This window comes from Aulonocara stuartgranti (assembly GCF_965226115.1).
Source record: "Aulonocara stuartgranti genome assembly, chromosome: 18".
NCBI classification, from domain to species: domain Eukaryota; kingdom Metazoa; phylum Chordata; class Actinopteri; order Cichliformes; family Cichlidae; genus Aulonocara; species Aulonocara stuartgranti.
In genome coordinates this window covers 35,213,049-35,231,599 of record NC_138954.1, presented here as the reverse complement: position 1 = coordinate 35,231,599, position 18,551 = coordinate 35,213,049, and the positions used below count along the sequence as shown (strand labels likewise).

The 18,551-nt window shown below is 41.2% G+C and overlaps 1 protein-coding gene across 1 annotated transcript; it reads right to left on the bottom strand.

The window, feature by feature from the left end:
* Window positions 1-1,180: 1,180 nt before the first annotated feature.
* blvra (biliverdin reductase A) lies at window positions 1,181-17,154 on the bottom strand. Its single transcript, XM_082514058.1, has 7 exons — window positions 17,002-17,154; window positions 8,895-9,014; window positions 7,571-7,690; window positions 6,267-6,364; window positions 4,873-4,980; window positions 2,921-3,089; window positions 1,181-2,501 (listed from the first exon to the last, which is right to left on the bottom strand). The coding sequence occupies exons 2-7, from the start codon at window positions 9,011-9,013 to the stop codon at window positions 2,246-2,248; spliced, it is 870 nt and encodes a 289-aa protein (XP_082370184.1). The 5' UTR covers window position 9,014; window positions 17,002-17,154; the 3' UTR covers window positions 1,181-2,245.
* Between the last annotated feature and the right edge of the window lie 1,397 nt (window positions 17,155-18,551).

The following is an 18,551-nucleotide window of genomic DNA, read 5'->3' as shown; positions in this document are numbered from 1 at the left end:
TCTCAGACGGCCTTTAATACTCCGTTTAGACACTTTGTCACTTGGATTAACAAATGTGTCTGCTGTGTTTCAGGCTCTGGAAAAGAAGGTCTTAAGACCAATTTCTGCTGTAATTTTCACCTTTATTGTTGAATACACCAGTTTTCAGTTGGGTGTTTCTAAGATAAGATCACCTTTATTAGTCCCGCATGTGGGAAATTGGTTTTGTCACAGCAGGAAGTGGACAGTGCAAAAGTTGTATAGCAAAAATTAGAATACAATACGAATAATATACTGTACTTCATACTGTATTGTTTTCTTCAGTGCACTCAGTTCTTTCTGGCTTTGCTCAGTGATGTAGTTTTGTACCCACTGTTTTTCCCACACATAATTTGCGTGCAGGCAATGTCAGTAACTGCATCCCAAAGCACTCTTTGGTTACAGATGGTGGATTACACTCTTCACCTTTATCTGTGTCAGTTATCTTGACTTGCTCACCTTTGTGGACAGTCTTTAACCCAGTGAAAAACAGACGGATAAACTGCACATTTAGTACTGCAGCCAAACAGTGAGTTTCTTCCTGATCCCTTTGTGCCAGTGGCTAGCCTTTCTGTCACTTTTGCTATGGGATATTTACCATTTCTTGGTTAATTCACCTACTTGAGACAGCCTCTGATTTTCTTCCAAATATCCTTTTTAGAGTCGACTTCATAAATGTAAAAGTCAGATCTGAACATGCTGTAAAGACTTTAGCATCCAAACATGCAGCATCTAATGATTTAAAAGCCAAGACTGCATTGGGAAGCTCCATCGTGTACGTCCACGTGTGACTGTATCATTGTTCAAAGTCCATGGTAGAGCTTGTCACAGTTACACTGGGGTCTGTCGTTATCTTCTCAAGGCAAGAAACATCATAGGTCTGGTCTTTTTCTTCAAGAAACAAACTGTCAAGATTCGTGAGTAATGTGTTCGTACCAGGGTCCTTGTTCAAGTCATCAACCAGTGTTTCCCCCACTGTTTCTCTCATCCAATTGGAAACCATGAAAACACCAGTTGCTTGCTTATCTTTGTTGAGCTGTGACTCGTATCCAGAAAGCACCTTCATTCTTTCAGCTTTCATTCGTCAAAGTCTGGAGGAAGTCTGTCATTGCGAGCCATCCTCTCCTACCAATATTGATCTATAATGAAGTCAGACTTTAAGGTGGTTTAATATTTACTTTATTAGTGTACATCACCATCCTGTTGACTTCCCAAAACAACTGGGATGTCCCCACTTAGAAAGTCCAACTGGAATAAGCTTGCAAGTCAATAATGTCATCCATAAATGCAGTTTAAAATTATGTCATGCAAAGAAAAAGCCAAACGATTAAAGCAACTGTTTTTGGGAAACATGGATGGCACGTGGACATCCAGGTTGTTGTCAGCGCTCAGTTCAAAAGAAGAGTTCTTTGAATTCTCTATCACACAACAATGGGACGACATTCCTCTGCTACAAACGCAGCATTCCTCACTTCCCAGATATTTATGAAGGTTGTTGTTTTATTGTGAATAAACTGAGGCTACGTCCACACGTACCCGGGTATTTTTGAAAACGCAGATTTTTCTATGCGTTTGCACCTTTCGTCCACACGTAAACGGCGTTTTCGGTCACTGAAAACGGAGATTTTTAAAAACTCCGGCCAGGGTGGATAGTTTTGAAAACTCCGTTTTTGCATTTACGTGTGGACGAAAAAAAACAGAGAAAACGCAGAAAACGCAGCGTCAAAGGTGTGCGCCTTTTTTGACGTCACACTGTGCGCCACGTAATTGTTTCGGTGAAATGAATTTCTACAATACTGTTACTGTTACTTGTACTCTCTGCAGTGTTTAAATGCTTACATACACACACAGTTACTGTCCCTCCACACATACGACTCGGTTCTGCTTCTATGCCCCAGCCTTGTTTACTATTTCCCACCGAGGCTTCTAGACTTCTGATTGGCCAACATTTCTACAGGTTAGGAATATATCGCCACCTGCTGCTTTGGCATGTTCATAGCAGCGTTTTCCTTCATTTCTGCGTTTATGTGTGGACGGGATTATTTTTTAAAACGAAAACAGAAAATCTCCGTTTTCAAAAATACCCGTGTACGTGTGGACGTAGCCTATAAATATATGTGACTTTCAAATCACTGCATTTTATTTACATTCCACACAGCATCCCAAATGTTTTTTGAAACAGGGGTATAAATGTAACTATCATCCAATGAGATCAAGGAGTTTCCCTTTAACCTTGGCAAAGCTCTTGTATTTTGCCTGCCAGTTCCAGGCAGTGTAGGACCCTGACTCTCTCTCTCTGGAGCTCTTCAGGACTCACTTGGCCTGCCAGCTTAGCAGAGAAATGGATCAGGTCTTGCATAAAAAGGCCCACGGTCCCTCTTGGTGCCGGAGGAATCTGAGTCAGAGGCCCTGAATCAAACTGAAAGTTGATGTTTTTGGCTCGGGGGAGGCCTGGTTGCCGTTCCTCAATCCATGTCAGAGATCTGGATGGACAAAAGATGAAATGATTACACGTCATTTACGCCTCTCATCTGTCCTTTCGTCATGACAACCAAACGACTGGGACATATTCTCACTCAGTGGCTACTCCAATGGCTTTCTGACTTTAAAAATACTTTTATTTATTCCAGTTAGGTGAAATGAAGTTATGACGCATGTACTGCACAACTGACAACAGAAAAGAGTGATGTTTCAAACAGACTTTTGGCTATGATTTTTGAAATATTATCCACATGTACATTCCTGTTGTTTGGGGTTTAGTTAGTCTGTTTGGTCCAACCCTGCTCTGATGTTGGCCCTAGCCCCCAGTCTTGTGTGCGGACATGTGGGATAAGATGTCCTATTTTCACTTAGGGTATAGTCCTCCTCTTGTTCTTCATTCAGATGGATCTATCCTCCGTACCTGTTGTCAGATGTTAGCAGCTTTGCAGTCATCTTGCTGTAGCTGTTAGCAGGGTCCTCCTCCAGTGTTGCTGCAGATACTGAGAGCTCACCAAACAACTCAACCAACCAAGTAAGGCGGGCGATGCCGCTGAATGATGGGAAACCAAATCCAGGCTTTAAAGCTCCACCTTGAAGAAATTACAGCACGTACATTACTAAGAGTTTCCTGAAGTTTGAATTAGAGTTGATGAGAACTGTTGTGTGTTTAAAGCATCGTACAGATGACTGAATTATTAGACCTCACATCAAATTTTTGTCAAAAATTCCCCTAATACTGTTTCTAAGATTGCAAAGGATAGCATTTCTAAAGATACGAGTTTTCTTTAGAAAGCATAAATTTCTATATTTCTGTTTGTATAGAATAACAATTGTTTCTGAAAAATACCAAGCTCAACGTTACTACCTCTGAACTTAGTCTTACTGAGTAACAGCACACACCACTCCTATGCTTTAACTCGCCGAAGAAGAATGTGCTGGGATTGCTCAGGAGACGTGTGCTGTCGCAAACAAACGTCTGCAGGCTGCTATACACAAACAGGATACACAATTCACTATTTAAATCACAGGCGGTAACTACACCAACAATTTTCTTTAAACACTACAGGTGCTGCACAGAATATTATACATAGATACACATACAAGCATATTTAGAGTTTTCATATTCATCTGGTTTTCACTGGTCATTGTGCTTCTGCCTCGCGTGCAGGGACTGTAAACGAGGGCCTAGTTCATCCTTTGCAGATCCTCACAATATTCCCTTCCCTGGGTAACGTTCTGCTGGTGGAAACGTGATCAGATTTTAAACCCAAGGTAGGGCTGGGCGATATGACCCAAAATTCATATCTTGATATTTTTTAGCTGGATGGCGATATAAGATATATATCTCGATATATTTTTTTAAAGCCATAAAGTAAGAACAAAAAGAGAGTTCTTAGTCAAAGCTGTGTCCCAGATGTCACACAGGCACTTTTATTAACATAGAGCAGATGTACATAAAATTTACTCAAAAATAAATTATGAGCATTTATTAAATAATAATGCTCCATAAATAAAAGAAAACAATGTTGTTTTTGTGCTAAACAAAGAGCTCACAATTGTGCAGTCAAAATGTAAACTAAAAGACGCTGAGCACAATAACAAAGACAGATTTCACAGCTGCTCTGTTCCCAACTTCTACTGTGTGACTGACAGCCTGGAGTTTGAAATCCGCTTCGCAACCACGTCTCTTAACAGATGACATTTATGGTCCTTATACACAGTAGGGTACTATTACGTTGAAGCACAGTACGTATCACTCCGCGAAGCTCAGCCGTAATCCTCCGACAATCCATCAAGCGGTGCAGCACCGTAGCTTATCAAAGTCGTACTAAAACATTTTTGACAGATTGCTGAGCGCTGTGTTCCACATAAAATCGGTTCGCGGCCATCAAGCACAACCAGAATTCATACATAAGGCGCACTGTCAACTTTTGAGAAAATGAAAGGATTTTAGTCCGTGCAGCACCTCTGGGCTGCATGGCGTTAGCGTGGTTAGCGTGGTTAGCTAGCTAACACATTGACGCCGTCCAGCCCCATGCACGGTATGCGCAGTAACTCGTTAAAGGAGATTTGCCGTGTCCATCTTGTTGCTTCCTGCAGGTGAAGCGATGGGGGAGGAGGGGGAGTTGTGTTCAGTGAAGGAGAGACGAGGCCGAGTAACGTTGCGTAAAGACGAAAGTGGACAAAAGAGAGGCAAACTTGCGGCTCCACAAGTATAATTATAACGTAACATAGACTATATCGATATAAACGATATTGTCAGATCTTATATCTAGTATAAAAATATATCGATATTTTTTAAAAACTCGATATATCGCCCAGCTCTAACCCAAGGGTTATTTAAAAAGACACTCTTTAGCTTCTGTCTCTTACCAGTAAAATGAAGAGTACCTTCTTGCAAGGTTTTCCCCTCTACCTCTCTCTTCAGCTGTTTGTATTCCTCTGTCAGCAGCTCAATGTGTTCTTCATGCAGAATCACTCCTGACAAACAGACACAGTTGCTGAGAATCAGAGGATTCAAACTTTTACAAACAAAAAAAGAAGGCATGCTACACAAAATGCAAACAGGCGATGCAATCATGTGTGCCCGTATTTTATTCTCAGCAGAATACAGAAAACATCAAATGTTTAAACAGAGGAAATTTACCATTTATGAAAAATGTTGTGAAAATATTAGCTCAACTTGGATTTGAAGACAACGTGTCTCAAAAAGATGCCAGCCACTGCGTAGCATCTCATTTCCTCGTGTGCCAAATGTTGTTGTCTTACTCAGGTATGCAAAGACCCTCCCTGAATATAACCTGGAAGAAACATGTTGCCCTAAAGCCTCTGAAGTCTGTTCCTGTCTGATGCACCTCCATGATGATCCCTCTCGTCTTTATATTTTGGGGAAGGAATTTCAAATTTTGATTCAGCTTCAGAGGTTTGGCCCACAGCAGATTTCTGATGGCTTCTTCTTTGCAGCTTTAACCTGCTAACTGTGTTAAAAGACAATTATTTCTGGATGCGTTCCTAAATCCATGCTGTCATTTCCATGACAGAATCATGTCTGTTTTTAATGCAGCTCCCCCTGAGGGGCATTCAGCCTTTCTGTGCCCATGCACACAGACATTCCTCCAGATTCTTGGAATCTAATATATCATTAATATCATTTGCTGTAGTTGGAGACATCTAGTCTGTGTGGTCCATAACAGAAGAACATTATTCTAACATTGTTCCACAACTTTTGTAGACTCGGTTTTTTGCAGATTAGTGACTCTCTGCCCATAATATTACTCTGGCTCTCTAACATGCTCTTTCTACAGCCAATCATATTACTGACCTGTTGCCAATGAACCTAATTTGTCGCAAAATGTTCCTTCAGCTGTTTCTTTTAGTATAACAAATATTTTTTAGCCTTTGTTTCCCCATCTTGACACAAGTGAAGCGTTGCTGCAATCAAATCCAAAATGAGCTACTATTTTTCTTAAATAAAACAAAAAGTCATTTCCCACAGTATCATCAAACTGTGTTTCTGCAAAACAACCGATCCAAATGCTATTATGAATTAGTGATCACTTGCAGAACCATCAGGGGTAAATGTTCATGCTGTTCTCACAGCAGTAGTGATGACAACACTGTACTTAATAAAAGGAACTTCCATTACTCTGAGATGTTACAGCTGAATTGCTTCACTTTTTAATTATCTGTTTGACAGCATTTCTCCGAACTCAGCGTTTGACGTGCAAAGGGAAAGTGCATGGTAGCACACAATCATAAATGATCACCTTTTTCTTCAGCTAAGTCCCAAAGCTCCACCGCAGCCTTGTAGCTCATGGTCATAGGATACTCAACACAGACATGCTTCTGTGCCTGCAGAAACATCCTAATGAGACACGAGTTCTTGGTCAAAAGGAAGGCAACAAGAATAAGTAGTAGGTCACGTAAACATTCAGAATTTTGTTACAAATGTTTTCTACGATGGGAGAAAAAGACTCCTGTCAGATAATAGAGCACTATTGGGGACAAAATTAGATATGTAATTACATTTTACATGAGCGCTTAGGCATATTTGAACGTTTGTTTAGACCCCCCCGCACAAACACATCCTCCAACCACACACGCCCATATTTTGCTCCACTGCAGTTTATTTCACACCTCAAACATTTAGTAAACAATTAAGCAAATGCAAGTAAACAGCAATAAATTACAGGTAGTAAGAAAATTAACTACTAACTCTTTTACACTGCGTTAACACCCACACAGGTTTTTTTTAAAACGCAGCTGTTTCTGTGTGTTTGGACCTTTCGTCCACGTAAACGTGTTTCAAATCACAGAAAACTGAGATTTTTTAAAACTTATTTTTTGCCTTTACGTGTGGAGTTTGTAACACAACATCAAAGGTATGCGCCTTTTATCACGTCACGCTGTGCGCCACATTATTGTTTACATGAGATGAATTGCAGCATGGCAGATAGAGACAAAATACTGTTAATCTGACTGTCTGCAGGTTTTACACGCAGTTACTGTCCCTCTATTTACAAAGGCAGAGGCGTCACGGTGTCATTATTTTACTGTAGTTGTTTTTTCCTGTGTAATAATATTCAACATTGCAATCAATACATTTTTCAATTCCTCTGCGAAATAGGTTCAAAAACATAAACAGCTGTAGGATCCTGTCTGTCTGTGATTTGAACTGGGGGAACAAATCGTGGCAGGATCAGCCTGATGTTATTTGTATCCCGCTGTAACTTTACTGTATAAAGAGCAAACATCTCCAAAATGTCAGGAGTAGTCAGTCATTACAACAAGTGTTTGTGAACTAAAAATCACGAATGTGGGATCCTGTTTGGCTGTGATTTGGAGAGCCCAGCGCTGCTCCCGATGAAGGGAAAAACAATGTGTTACTAAGTCTAGATGCAGTCTGGCTACTGATTCAGTGAAAAAAAATTGCGCGGTTTCCACTCCAGGAAAAATGACTCAGCATATTTCCTTAAATCTGATGTTTAACCTCTTTCACGTTTGTAATCTAAGTATTCCCAACCCCCTGTACATTTTTTCTACAACATTTTGTAGTTGCACAGACATTTACCTGACATTGTCCTCGTGTGACATGTTCTCAGTACAGATGAACGCCACATGAACGTCGTCTCTACCCAAAGCCTCCTCCAGTGAGATCCGACTCACTCCCTGCTGAGGCTCCAGGCTTCTCCTTTGGTAAACCAAAGCAAAAGAAGCAAAAGGAAGAATACAGTAGTCACAGTTAAGACAACATCCGATGAGACTGAAGATTCACAAACAACAAAAATGAAAATATACACCGATTGTCAACATAACAGCTTTACATTACAACGCTATGAACTTTAATTCACTAACAGTCTTACAAACTGTTCGTAAACACAGTCTGCAACCCTGGGTGCTTGACTTTACACACCTGAATTCATGGAGTTGGACGGGACAGTGAACACTGTAGTGTACTGTGACTTTTTATGGGTACATGGCAAGTCATGGCCTCCAGTTTGGAAGGAGCATGAATTAGTGTGTGAGGTTGAGAGATACCAGCTGGAAACAGCTGACTTCACCTCGTCACAGCTTGGGGGTTCTGGAACCAGACCCTGGAATGGGGCTGGAACCTGTTCCAATCCTGGGAAACAGTTCGGCAACTGAAGAGGTGGAAGAAGTGTTCTACTGTATCTGTGACTGCTCCGATGGAGAATCTCTGGTTTGATGGCCTCAGGGTGGCCTCTGCTTTCTGCAGATGATTTGTTTCTTTTGGCTTGATCAGATGATAACATTCAGCTAGAGTGGTTAACAGCCCAGCTGGAAGCAACTCAAATGAAAACCAGCACCTCCAAGTCTGAGGCGATGGTCCTCTGTAAAAAAAAAAAAAAAAGTGGCAGAGTGCCCGTTGATTGGAGGGGAGTAGCTACTCCAAGGGAAGGAATTTCTCAGGGTCTCACAAGTGAGAAGACTGACATCGATTGGTGCAGAGCTGAGTCTGAAAACAAATCTGCTGGTTTACCAATCGACCTACATTCTATCCACGTGCTTTGGTTAAGGGCTCACTGTAGTTTTACTATTCCTCTGCATGATGACTAGGATGCCTCCTGTTTTGAAGAGGTCTTCATGGAAGAACCCAGGACAGATTAATTAGAGAGATTAGATATCTCAGCTGCCCTTGGGAACTACTCAGTGCACCCCTGGAAGAGCTGGAGGACCTGGGTAGGAATAAGGACAACTTGTCTCTGCTTACACTGCTGCCCTTGCAATGTTGTGACATCCATCAGTTAGCTTTATTTTCATTCACCTCTGGACTCATCATGAGCTAACGATTTATGACAATAATTTTGCTTGACAAAGACCACATACACTATATCTCATATCATTAATGAGCTGCATCAGCATGTGTGTGTTACCTGGATATAAATCCTTTGACAGCGAGTTTCTCTGCAGGACTGCCACGTAGTGGCACCAGCATGTCTCTGATCCTAACACAACCAGCTGTGCCAATGCCAATCACCACTGCTCCAAGCATGCTGCGTGAGAAAAGGTTAGGTTGTGTGCAGGATGTAACAAATATAATGTAAACAATATATGAACAACTATAATGAACAGTTTCATGTTTCATTCTCATCCAAAACACACAATCTCCAAATCTCCTCCTTTTTAAACAGACTTGCTTTGTATCAGTGCTTGTTTCTTAGCCAGCCCCTAATTTTTAAACCTTGGACTCTGTGGAGGTCTGATGGGATCTTCCAGGAATGGTGATGCCATTTTCTGGAAAACTGATTGGTGAATGGGTGATGATGTCATACTTCTTGATCTCTTATCTGGAACTTAACCTGTTTGAGAGTAGGTTAGGCTCTAAGCATAAAGACTGCAGTACACCTGTCAGAGCTCTAGACTAACTTGTTGTCACGGTTGCACTGTTGTATGGCGTTATTTTTGTGCCACTATTCTGAGCGCACGTAAAAAAAATTTGCAGGTGCAAGTGTTGCATTTTGAGGAGAAAATTATTTTGAGCGACGAAAAGCTGAATTTGAGTGAACAAAATTCATTCCTGCGTGCAAAAACTGTATTTCAGTGTTTGCTATTATCCACACACACACACACACACAGCAGCCCCTCTCGCTCAGTTTTTGCACTTGCGCTCGCTCGCAATGTGTCGCTCGCGCTCTCAACATTTCTGCCCGTGCGCGCTCAACTCTTTCTGTACACCGTTATATTTGTGAGACAAAACCAGCCAATCACAGACTTGGATGCAAAAAAAATCTGATTGGCTGTTTTTGTCTCCAATCAGCTCAAAATGACAAAATGAAATATCCCAGAATCCATTTTGTCCAAAACTCAAACGAGGCAGTGGCAGAGGAACGCAGAGTGGCAGAGTTTGAAATATTACTCTTTCTGGGTCACACAATAAACCTTTGAAGATGATTCATGTGAGAATGGTGCTGCGTAAACTTCAAATACCTGCTCGATTCATCAAGACATCACATATAGCCATAAGTGTTTATTTCCAAACTTAACAATGTGGTGTTTGCTGTACAGTGCAGCGAGGAATGCTCAGACCTCTACATTGGAGAGACCAAACAGCCACTTCACAAGCGCATGGCACAACACAGACGAGCCACCTCCACAGGACAAGACTCAGCAGTCCATCTGCATCTTAAGGATAAAGGACACTCTTTCGAGGATGCCAATGTTCACATTTTGGACAGAGAGGACAGATGGTTTGAAAGAGGAGTGAAAGAAGCATCTATGTCCACTGTGAGCGACCATCTTTGAACAGAGGCGGTGGTTTACGACACCAACTCTCTGCCATCTATAATCCAGTTTTGAGATCCCTTCCCAGACGCCTTAACGCCCACTCACATCCTGGGCCATCTGACCTCAGGAATTCGCATGATAAGGTGGGGCCAGGTTTCACAATGAACACACCCGAAACTCTGGCTGATTGGGACCCACACCCAGTTTCACACCTTGGCTCAGGCGATTAGAGGATCATCAGGGGGTCCTTTTGTCCCTCTGTGGGGGGAAACTCCCACTAGGTTTATATCTGGGACTCTCCACCATTTGACCTTAGAACTGAAGAAGCTTCTCGGATGAGAGGTGAAACGTCTTCAAGCAACTTAAAGAAGTCCAGACGCTTTTCTTTGCAAGCTCCTTTGACTACGATGACCTGGATGACTGAGAACCTTCACAGACAAAGTTAATAGTACATTTCCTTTTTTTAGGAAATGACCTGTATGTATCTGTGTGACATCAATAAAAGGATCCAGTGCTGCATTATCTTTAGTTACATTGATGTTATTTATTTATGGTGAAACAGTGGTGGAATATCGCTGTTGCTTTCATATAAATGAAGCGGACATACCTGCGTGGCCGCGATCTAATCCTGTTTACATAAAGTAAACCTGCTCCCGAGCAGGTTTACGCTTACAGCTCTGTTGCTACGACAGCAAGTCCCGGATGAGCTTCGGGGAACCGAACGATCCAGGATCACGCAAAATCGTCAACAATCAAATCCAGCTAACTTACTTAGCGAGGTACGAAGAACGGGCCCCAGGTGATTGATATATGCATTTTTTTTTCTTTTTCTTTCTGCCCATTCTGTTGGTTTTTGTTGTTTGCCCTTCTCCCACATCCCTCTTCTCAGCTCTTTCTCTTTCCCTCTTTCTTTCTCCCCTTCTTTCCTCCAGTCAAGTCTGTCCCGTATTCAGCAAGTGAAAATAAAATAAACAATAAAAGGTGAATCAAATGGACCATTACGGCAAGACTGGGATGGTCAATTTGGTAAAGTAAATCCGTTGGGCATCTTTCTTTGCCTTTAGACAATGATTCTGATGGCAAAAGAGCCAAACGGGACAGGCAAAAAAAAAAAAGAAAAAAAAAAGAGGAAGTGATAGCAGAGCTGTACGTTTGAATTAGCTTCAAAAATCTCTCAGTCAGAACATGGTATGTCATGTTTAGGTGTAAACTAGCGAGCTAACTTCCTGTTAACTTCTAACTCCGTGAAATTTAATAAATTCTGTTTTCATGGATGCCTGGATGTTAAACTTAATTGTTACACCTGGTAAAGCAGCAACGCTGATGATGAAAGAATTTAGACCGTTTTTAACTCTTAGTATTCGTTTGACTTTGGGACCTGAAACGGACGGAGTTTTGGACCCAGATTACTCCGCGGAGCTCCTTACTACGGCAGCCGTAATGCTCTGACAATCCATCAAGCAGTGCAGCTTACCAAAGTTGTACTAAAACATTTTTTAACAGATTTCTGCAGCCAAAATCGGTTCGAGGTCAGTAAGCACAACCAGAATTCATACATAAATCACACTCTCGATTTTTGAGAAAATTAAAGGATTTTAAGTGTGCCTTATAGTGTGGGAAATACGTTATACAGAAGAATATATCGTGATATATATCGTTACTGTCGCGGCTGGGAAGGCGAGCCGTGTGGTGTGGAGGAAGGAGGACCCAAGATGCAAGCAGTGGATGAAAACGCTAGTGAAGTTTATTTACAAGGTGTAGTGGCAAACAAGCAGTGGGGGCATGACAAATAACTGAAAACATCTAAACTGGGAGAACTAAAATAACAGACCTGGGAGCATACGACAAGAGGATGAGAGGCAGACGACGAGCAGGCCACCGAGGAACACAGACTGACACGGAGGAACACAGACGAACCGGCAACAGGCAGGAGAACACACAGAGCTTAAATACACACACCAGTAATCAGGGGATGAGAGACAGGAGGGCAACACAGCTGGGAGGAATCGGAGCTGACGGGACAGGGGAAATGTAAACTGAACACACTCACATCAGACAGAGACCTTCACAATAAAGCAGGAAACTCAAACACGGGGAACCAAACAAGACACAGAACTAAACAGACAGCTTCACAAACAGACGGGTTGACACCATAGACAGACAGAGACACAGACGCAGACTCAAAGGCAGACCGAATATAACACATAGAACTCAAACAATAATCATCATCATCATAAACTAGAAAATGATAATAAACTAAAAGTGCTGGGTCACCGACCCAGGACCATGACAGTTACTGCACGTGCTTCAAATTATATCGCGATATGAATTTTAGGCTATATCGCCCAGCCCTAAGCAACAGTCACAAATGCAGTATTGCCGCTTGTGGTCTTTCCACACTCATCACAGTAAACGCAGTGCATCAGGTGGTCAGCTTTACTGTATCTTAGCCAGGGAAACTGGTCAAACCACTCTCTTTGAAATGTATACACGTCCCCCTTTTACTTTCAGTGGGCTCTGGCTCAGAGTCAATCGTGTGTGGCTCATTATGGGATGCCGTCTCCGGACCGGTGTTAGAGATAACCTGAGAGGTTGATGGCTCCATGTCAGAGCTGGCTATGAATTTCAGATGGTTCAGGCCTTAACGAAAAAGTTATCAATTGTTCTTTTCATCTTTTCTCATTACCCACAGCTGCATCCACTTCTGTCAGGCCTAGGCTGCTGACTAGGGCTGGGTATCAACACTGATTTCTATTATTGATTCAATTCAGGTCTGACTCAGACAGTGTCAAAGTAACTGAGGATAAAACAGAAAAAAACATGAAGGAGATTTTTCTGGCCTGGCTTTTTATAGCAGATAACCTTAAAAATATTCTGCAGTAGAACAAAAACTGAAGAAAACCATGAATCAACAAAGGGCTGTGCGATATGACCAAAATCTCATATCCTGATATAAGACATCTATCGTCCCGATAACGATATAAATCACAAAAATTTTACATTTTCTGTAAATTCTGCGAATCTCGGGCAGCTCGACTTGCGTGAAGTGTTTTCAGCTGGGCGCTGTGTACCTGGAGTTGAGACTTTTAACCGATGCATGAAACGATACATTTTTAGACATAAGTTGTAACGGCGCCGTTTTCTTTGTGAGTATTTATTACACGGCGTGCTGCGGGGAAAAGCCTGTTCTAAAGTTTGAGTCTAAGGTTTATTTTTTAGCACCTGATGCCTCTTTTATGCTTCTCATCTGTAAACACTCTGAATACTCTTTCACGGGATTTCGTTTATTTTTAAAAGTCTCAACAGGATCTTGAGCTTTATTGTGAAAGGTCAATATATTAATAAGCGGACGGTGGAGCCACGCCATTGTTTAACCGTCGTGGTTGCTAACGACAACCGGCTTCGTAGCTTAGCAAAGTCGTACTAAAGCATTTGACAGATTTTCGAGCGCCGTGTACATAAAATCGTTTCGAGGTCAGTAAACACAACCAGAGTTCATACATAAGGCACACGGGATTATAAGGTGCTCTGTCGACTTTCAGACAAATCAAAGGGTTGATTTTAAGTGCGCCGTATTTTCCAAACAACACGGTAATAACGACGGCCCGCTAGCATGCGCTACCAAAAATAGTGCTTTGTTGTGTATCTGACGGACGAAAGCTAAACCAGTTCCACACCAGTGAAGCTGCAGCATTTTTACAAACCAGTTCAGGTTCATTCGTTTCATTCAACGATCCACTTTCACTCTTCTCATTCTCCGTGGCCGCCATACTTTTTCCGCCATGTGCATATGAAAACAAAGGCACTGCGCATGCGCGTTTTACCCATATTTTATCGCCATATTTCAATTTGTTATCGTTGCCCAACATTATAGCGGTGAACGGTATGATATGGCCCAGCCCTAATAACCACCATGCCACCATGTTGCCCACATTGCAAAACCTTTATAATAAATACAAGATAATGGAAATTCAACTCAAAAAATATTTAATAAGATAGATAATAACATGTGTCTATAAAATGTTTCTCAGCTATATTATTATTTTCAGTCACATGATCACTAACTGAATATTTTTCTATGTAGGCATTGACTTTTCAGGTGTTTTTAATTTTTTGTTTGATAATTCTTCCTAATTAAAGAATTAGAACAAGAAGTCTGATGTCTTGTATTTATGGACGACCTGAGAACTGTCGACATTGCCTGGGACGAAGCTGAAGCAGTCGCTGCTGACCGACATCGATGGAGATCACTAGCTGCCCGATGCGCCGCTCGGTGTAGGAGGAACTAAGTAAGTAACTAAGTAAGTAAGTAAGATGTCTTGTATTCTTTATGAAAGAATAATTTGAAATACATTACTTTTGCTTTTGAGTTTCCACACATTACTTTTTTGTACAAAGTATCAGTATCAGATCAGTATCATCGATACCAGCCTGGATTTTCAATTTTCAATTCAATTTTATTTACACAGCACCAAATCCCAACAACAGTCGCCTCAAGGCGCTTTATATTATAAGGTAGACCTTAGTGTGTGAATGGGTGCATGACTGAATGTGTAAAGTGCTTTGGGGTCCTTAGGGACTAGTAAAACGCTATACAAATACAGGCCATTTACCCTACAATAATGCATATAGAGAAAACCCAACTATCATATGACCCCTATGAGCAAGCACTTTGGTGACAGTGGGAAGGAAAAACTCCCTTTTAACAGGAAGAAACAGGCTCAGGGAGGGGCGGGGCCATCTGCGGGGCGAGGGGAGGAAGACAGGATAAAGACATGCAGTGGAGGAGAGACAGAGATTAATAACAGGTACGATTCAATGCAGAGAGGTCTGTTAACACATAGTGAGTGAAGAATGTGACTGAAAAGGAAATACTGAATGCATCATGGGAAGCCCCCAGCAGTGAGCCTGCAGTGTGAGAGCAAAGTGCTCTAATAGGGTGATATGGTACTACAGGGTCATTAAGTTAAGATGGGGCCTGATTATTTAAGAGGAGCAGGATTTTAATAACCACCATTTTCATGAGAATCCTGCAAGCTCAGAGAGTGTGTCCAAGTGTTGAAACAGTTTGCATATGACGCAATATTGTCCAAGTGGCGAGACCTGTCATTTAGGAGAATACTGCAGCAGCTTCTTGCCCCTTAACAGCAGGTGTAAATGATGAACAACAAACGGTGAGCAAAGCAGGTAATATTGGCCCCTTTAGACGATCCCAAAAATACATGTACTCTCCACTGTGTTCCTGTTAATGACAAACTAAATGAATTTACCCCAAATTACTAAAATATTGATATTTTAAATAAGAGAATCGACTGGAACATAGATATCTGGTGTCACAGACACTTCGGTGCAGCTGTCGCATGACACAAAGATGGTGTCATGATGACGTCAGAATTGGTAAGCATAGTGGCCATGGGGATGTACTCTGGGAAGAGTGAACCACCTTTGCAGCAGAGAAAACTCAGTGTTAACCCTGAAGTTACCTGAATATGCCAAAACTCATCTTCGTGGTACAGGCCTCTAAACGATTTTGAATGTGTTTGCTTCTGAAGTGAATCTCAAGCGAGCTCAGTTCAGCATGCTTCTTTAAGAAGGCGCATAAATGACCAAGCAATGGTTAGACTACATGCCTGTGATGTAACCCTGTTAGGTAACTGGTGACAATAACTTGAGGCATCAGCATTTAAAAAACGAGCACGGTTACTATCGGTTTAACCTGTGCTCAACTTCCCCAGAAAATTCAAAAAAGTTGTGCCGCAAACAGATTGTCAGCATTTAGCAGTTGTGACGTGTTGGTCTATAATCTGTAAAACATATGTCAAACATATCTCTCTTGAATGACGTCAAGCCAGAAAGATCATTTCTGTTATGAGGTAATAGCTCCAGTTCCCTTTTTATCCTTTATTTGTGAATGTAAAATGCTCATTAACATTAAAAATGTCTTTTACAGGAGAGATCAGCAGAGGGCAGCAGAGGGCAGTAACGTGATGTATATGGGTTATAAAACACAGAGCACTACAATTACGCGGAGCGATGAAGATACTTTCAAAGCAGGTCATTTCTTTATTTTTATCAAATAACCCCTTTCAATGTAGATTATTTATTAATACTAGTTTTGATGTATAAATTATTGATGTAGGGCAAACAGTTTGGGTGGGACAGGACGAGAAAGACAAATTTTTTAAATTATTCTCCACACTCTGGTTTTTTGGCAGTTGACAGTGGGGCGAACATTCCGTGAAAATCTAAATCTTCCTAAAACTTAAACTGCTCTTGTGAAACAACCGTAAAAGATATCGCAACGAGGATTTGGACAATAAAAGTCCAAAATCTTGTGACCCGTTTAAAGTACGACAAAGTATGGCCGAGCGGTAGGCCTTCAAAGTGGTCTGTGTTGGCGCCTTTTTTCGGGCCCATCCCCATCGAAATGGATGGGGGAAAATGGGGTCTTTTTGGGGGAATTTGGGGAAAATTGTGCGACGAATCCCTACCAAGAGTCGTGGGGTCGTCTCATAATTTCAGGCGGAAGAAAAATAATAAGAATAATAAATCTGTCGAATAGTAATAAGTGTGCCATTACATAGGCACACTTAATAAGGAAAGATATTACACACACCGCACTGAAACACCGGAGATCACTTTTTGTCGGACCATCACCGGCAGAGCGCGAAATATTCTGTCAGCGCCGCCGGTGATGGTCCGACAATCATTCAGCGTCATTGCTACAAAACAAACTACATCATGTTTGTCTCTTACCTGAATTTCTTTATGTCCTCTGTGATTCCCACAAAAACTGCAGCTATTACCGAAGTGCTGCTTACGTACAAGTTACATATACCGACCTGACATAACAACACTTCGCAGCGAGTAAGCGAGCAGCACCGACTGTGACGTAGCTGCTGAAAGCCCCGCCCTGCTTTAGGTGCGCTTGTTTTGTTCAAGCGGAGTTATATTTGGTACACGTGCAATAGGACGCTACACAGAGCTACACATTATATGTTGAATGGCTGCATTTTTTTAGACTATTGTTGGTCAGCACAAAATTGTACTTTGTGAAAAATCTACGGAAGAGTATTAGGGTCTCATTAAGAAAACAAAATATTATCGACCACATTTTGAGATTGAAGTCATAATTCTGTTTTGAGAAATGTGGAGAGGCACGGCTGCTGTTCCCTGTGAGTCGGTTTTAGTAACAGGGAAAGAAATGATTTGTCTTAGAACATAAACACAGTCATGAGTGCAACGATGTTGAAAAGCTTTTGGTCACATGTGAAAACACAAACTTGGAAGAGTGCATTTGTACAAAATACAATGACAGTGGACAGATGCAAGCTTATCAATAGTTTACCCTCGTACAAGAAAGAAGATGTGTGCTGTGTCACACGACGGCCCATCGACTTGTTTCACTAGCTTATCTGCACGAGGCATTTTGCAAACGTGGCTTTTTATCTTGAAAGAACAAAAGTAAGCTCCACATTTCGACTTTCTTCTCAAAATAAATTTTTTACTTTAATCTGGAAATTTCAACTTTATTGTCCAAATGATAAAACAATCAGTGTGAAATACAACTACAAACGTTGGAACACCACACTTGTTTTTCAAAGAAGAAAGAATTTTTACTATCTTGTATTGGCTGAAATATTTATGTCTTTAAAAAAAAACTGTCATTGCCACATGGTTGACATTGTTTTTATCTTTATCATTTAGTCTGCTGTCAGTAACTAAAACTGGACTTGTTTGTAACCCAAAAATAAGAAATGACCTTGTTTTATCGTGAGACTAGGTGTAGAGGTGTAGGTGACTTTCTTGTCCGAGTTATTCTTGTGACTTTGTTAATGTAATTGATATTTAACAGTTAACCAATTTAACACAAAACTGAGTTTTCCTGCATGACTATTCAAGCCAACAAACAAATGACTTCATCCCAGACCTCTCCTATCTTAAATCAGAATCAGAATCAGAATACTTTATTGATCCCTGGGGGAAATTATTTTTTGTTACAGTGCTCCATTATAAACCAACATTAAGACAAGACAGACAATACACTAACTAAGAATAGTACAATATATACATATATATACATACATACATACATAAGTCACTCATAAATAAATAGCTGAACAAGAAACATGTGTAGTTATAGCAGTAAACAGTGTGTTAAGTGGATGCATTGTACAGGGAGCCACAGGCAGGAATGATTTCCTGTGTCATTCAGTGGTGCATCATGGGTAATCTCAGTCTCTCACTGAACGTGCTCCTGTGACTGACCAGCATGTCATGGAGTAGGTGGGAGGTGTTATCCAACA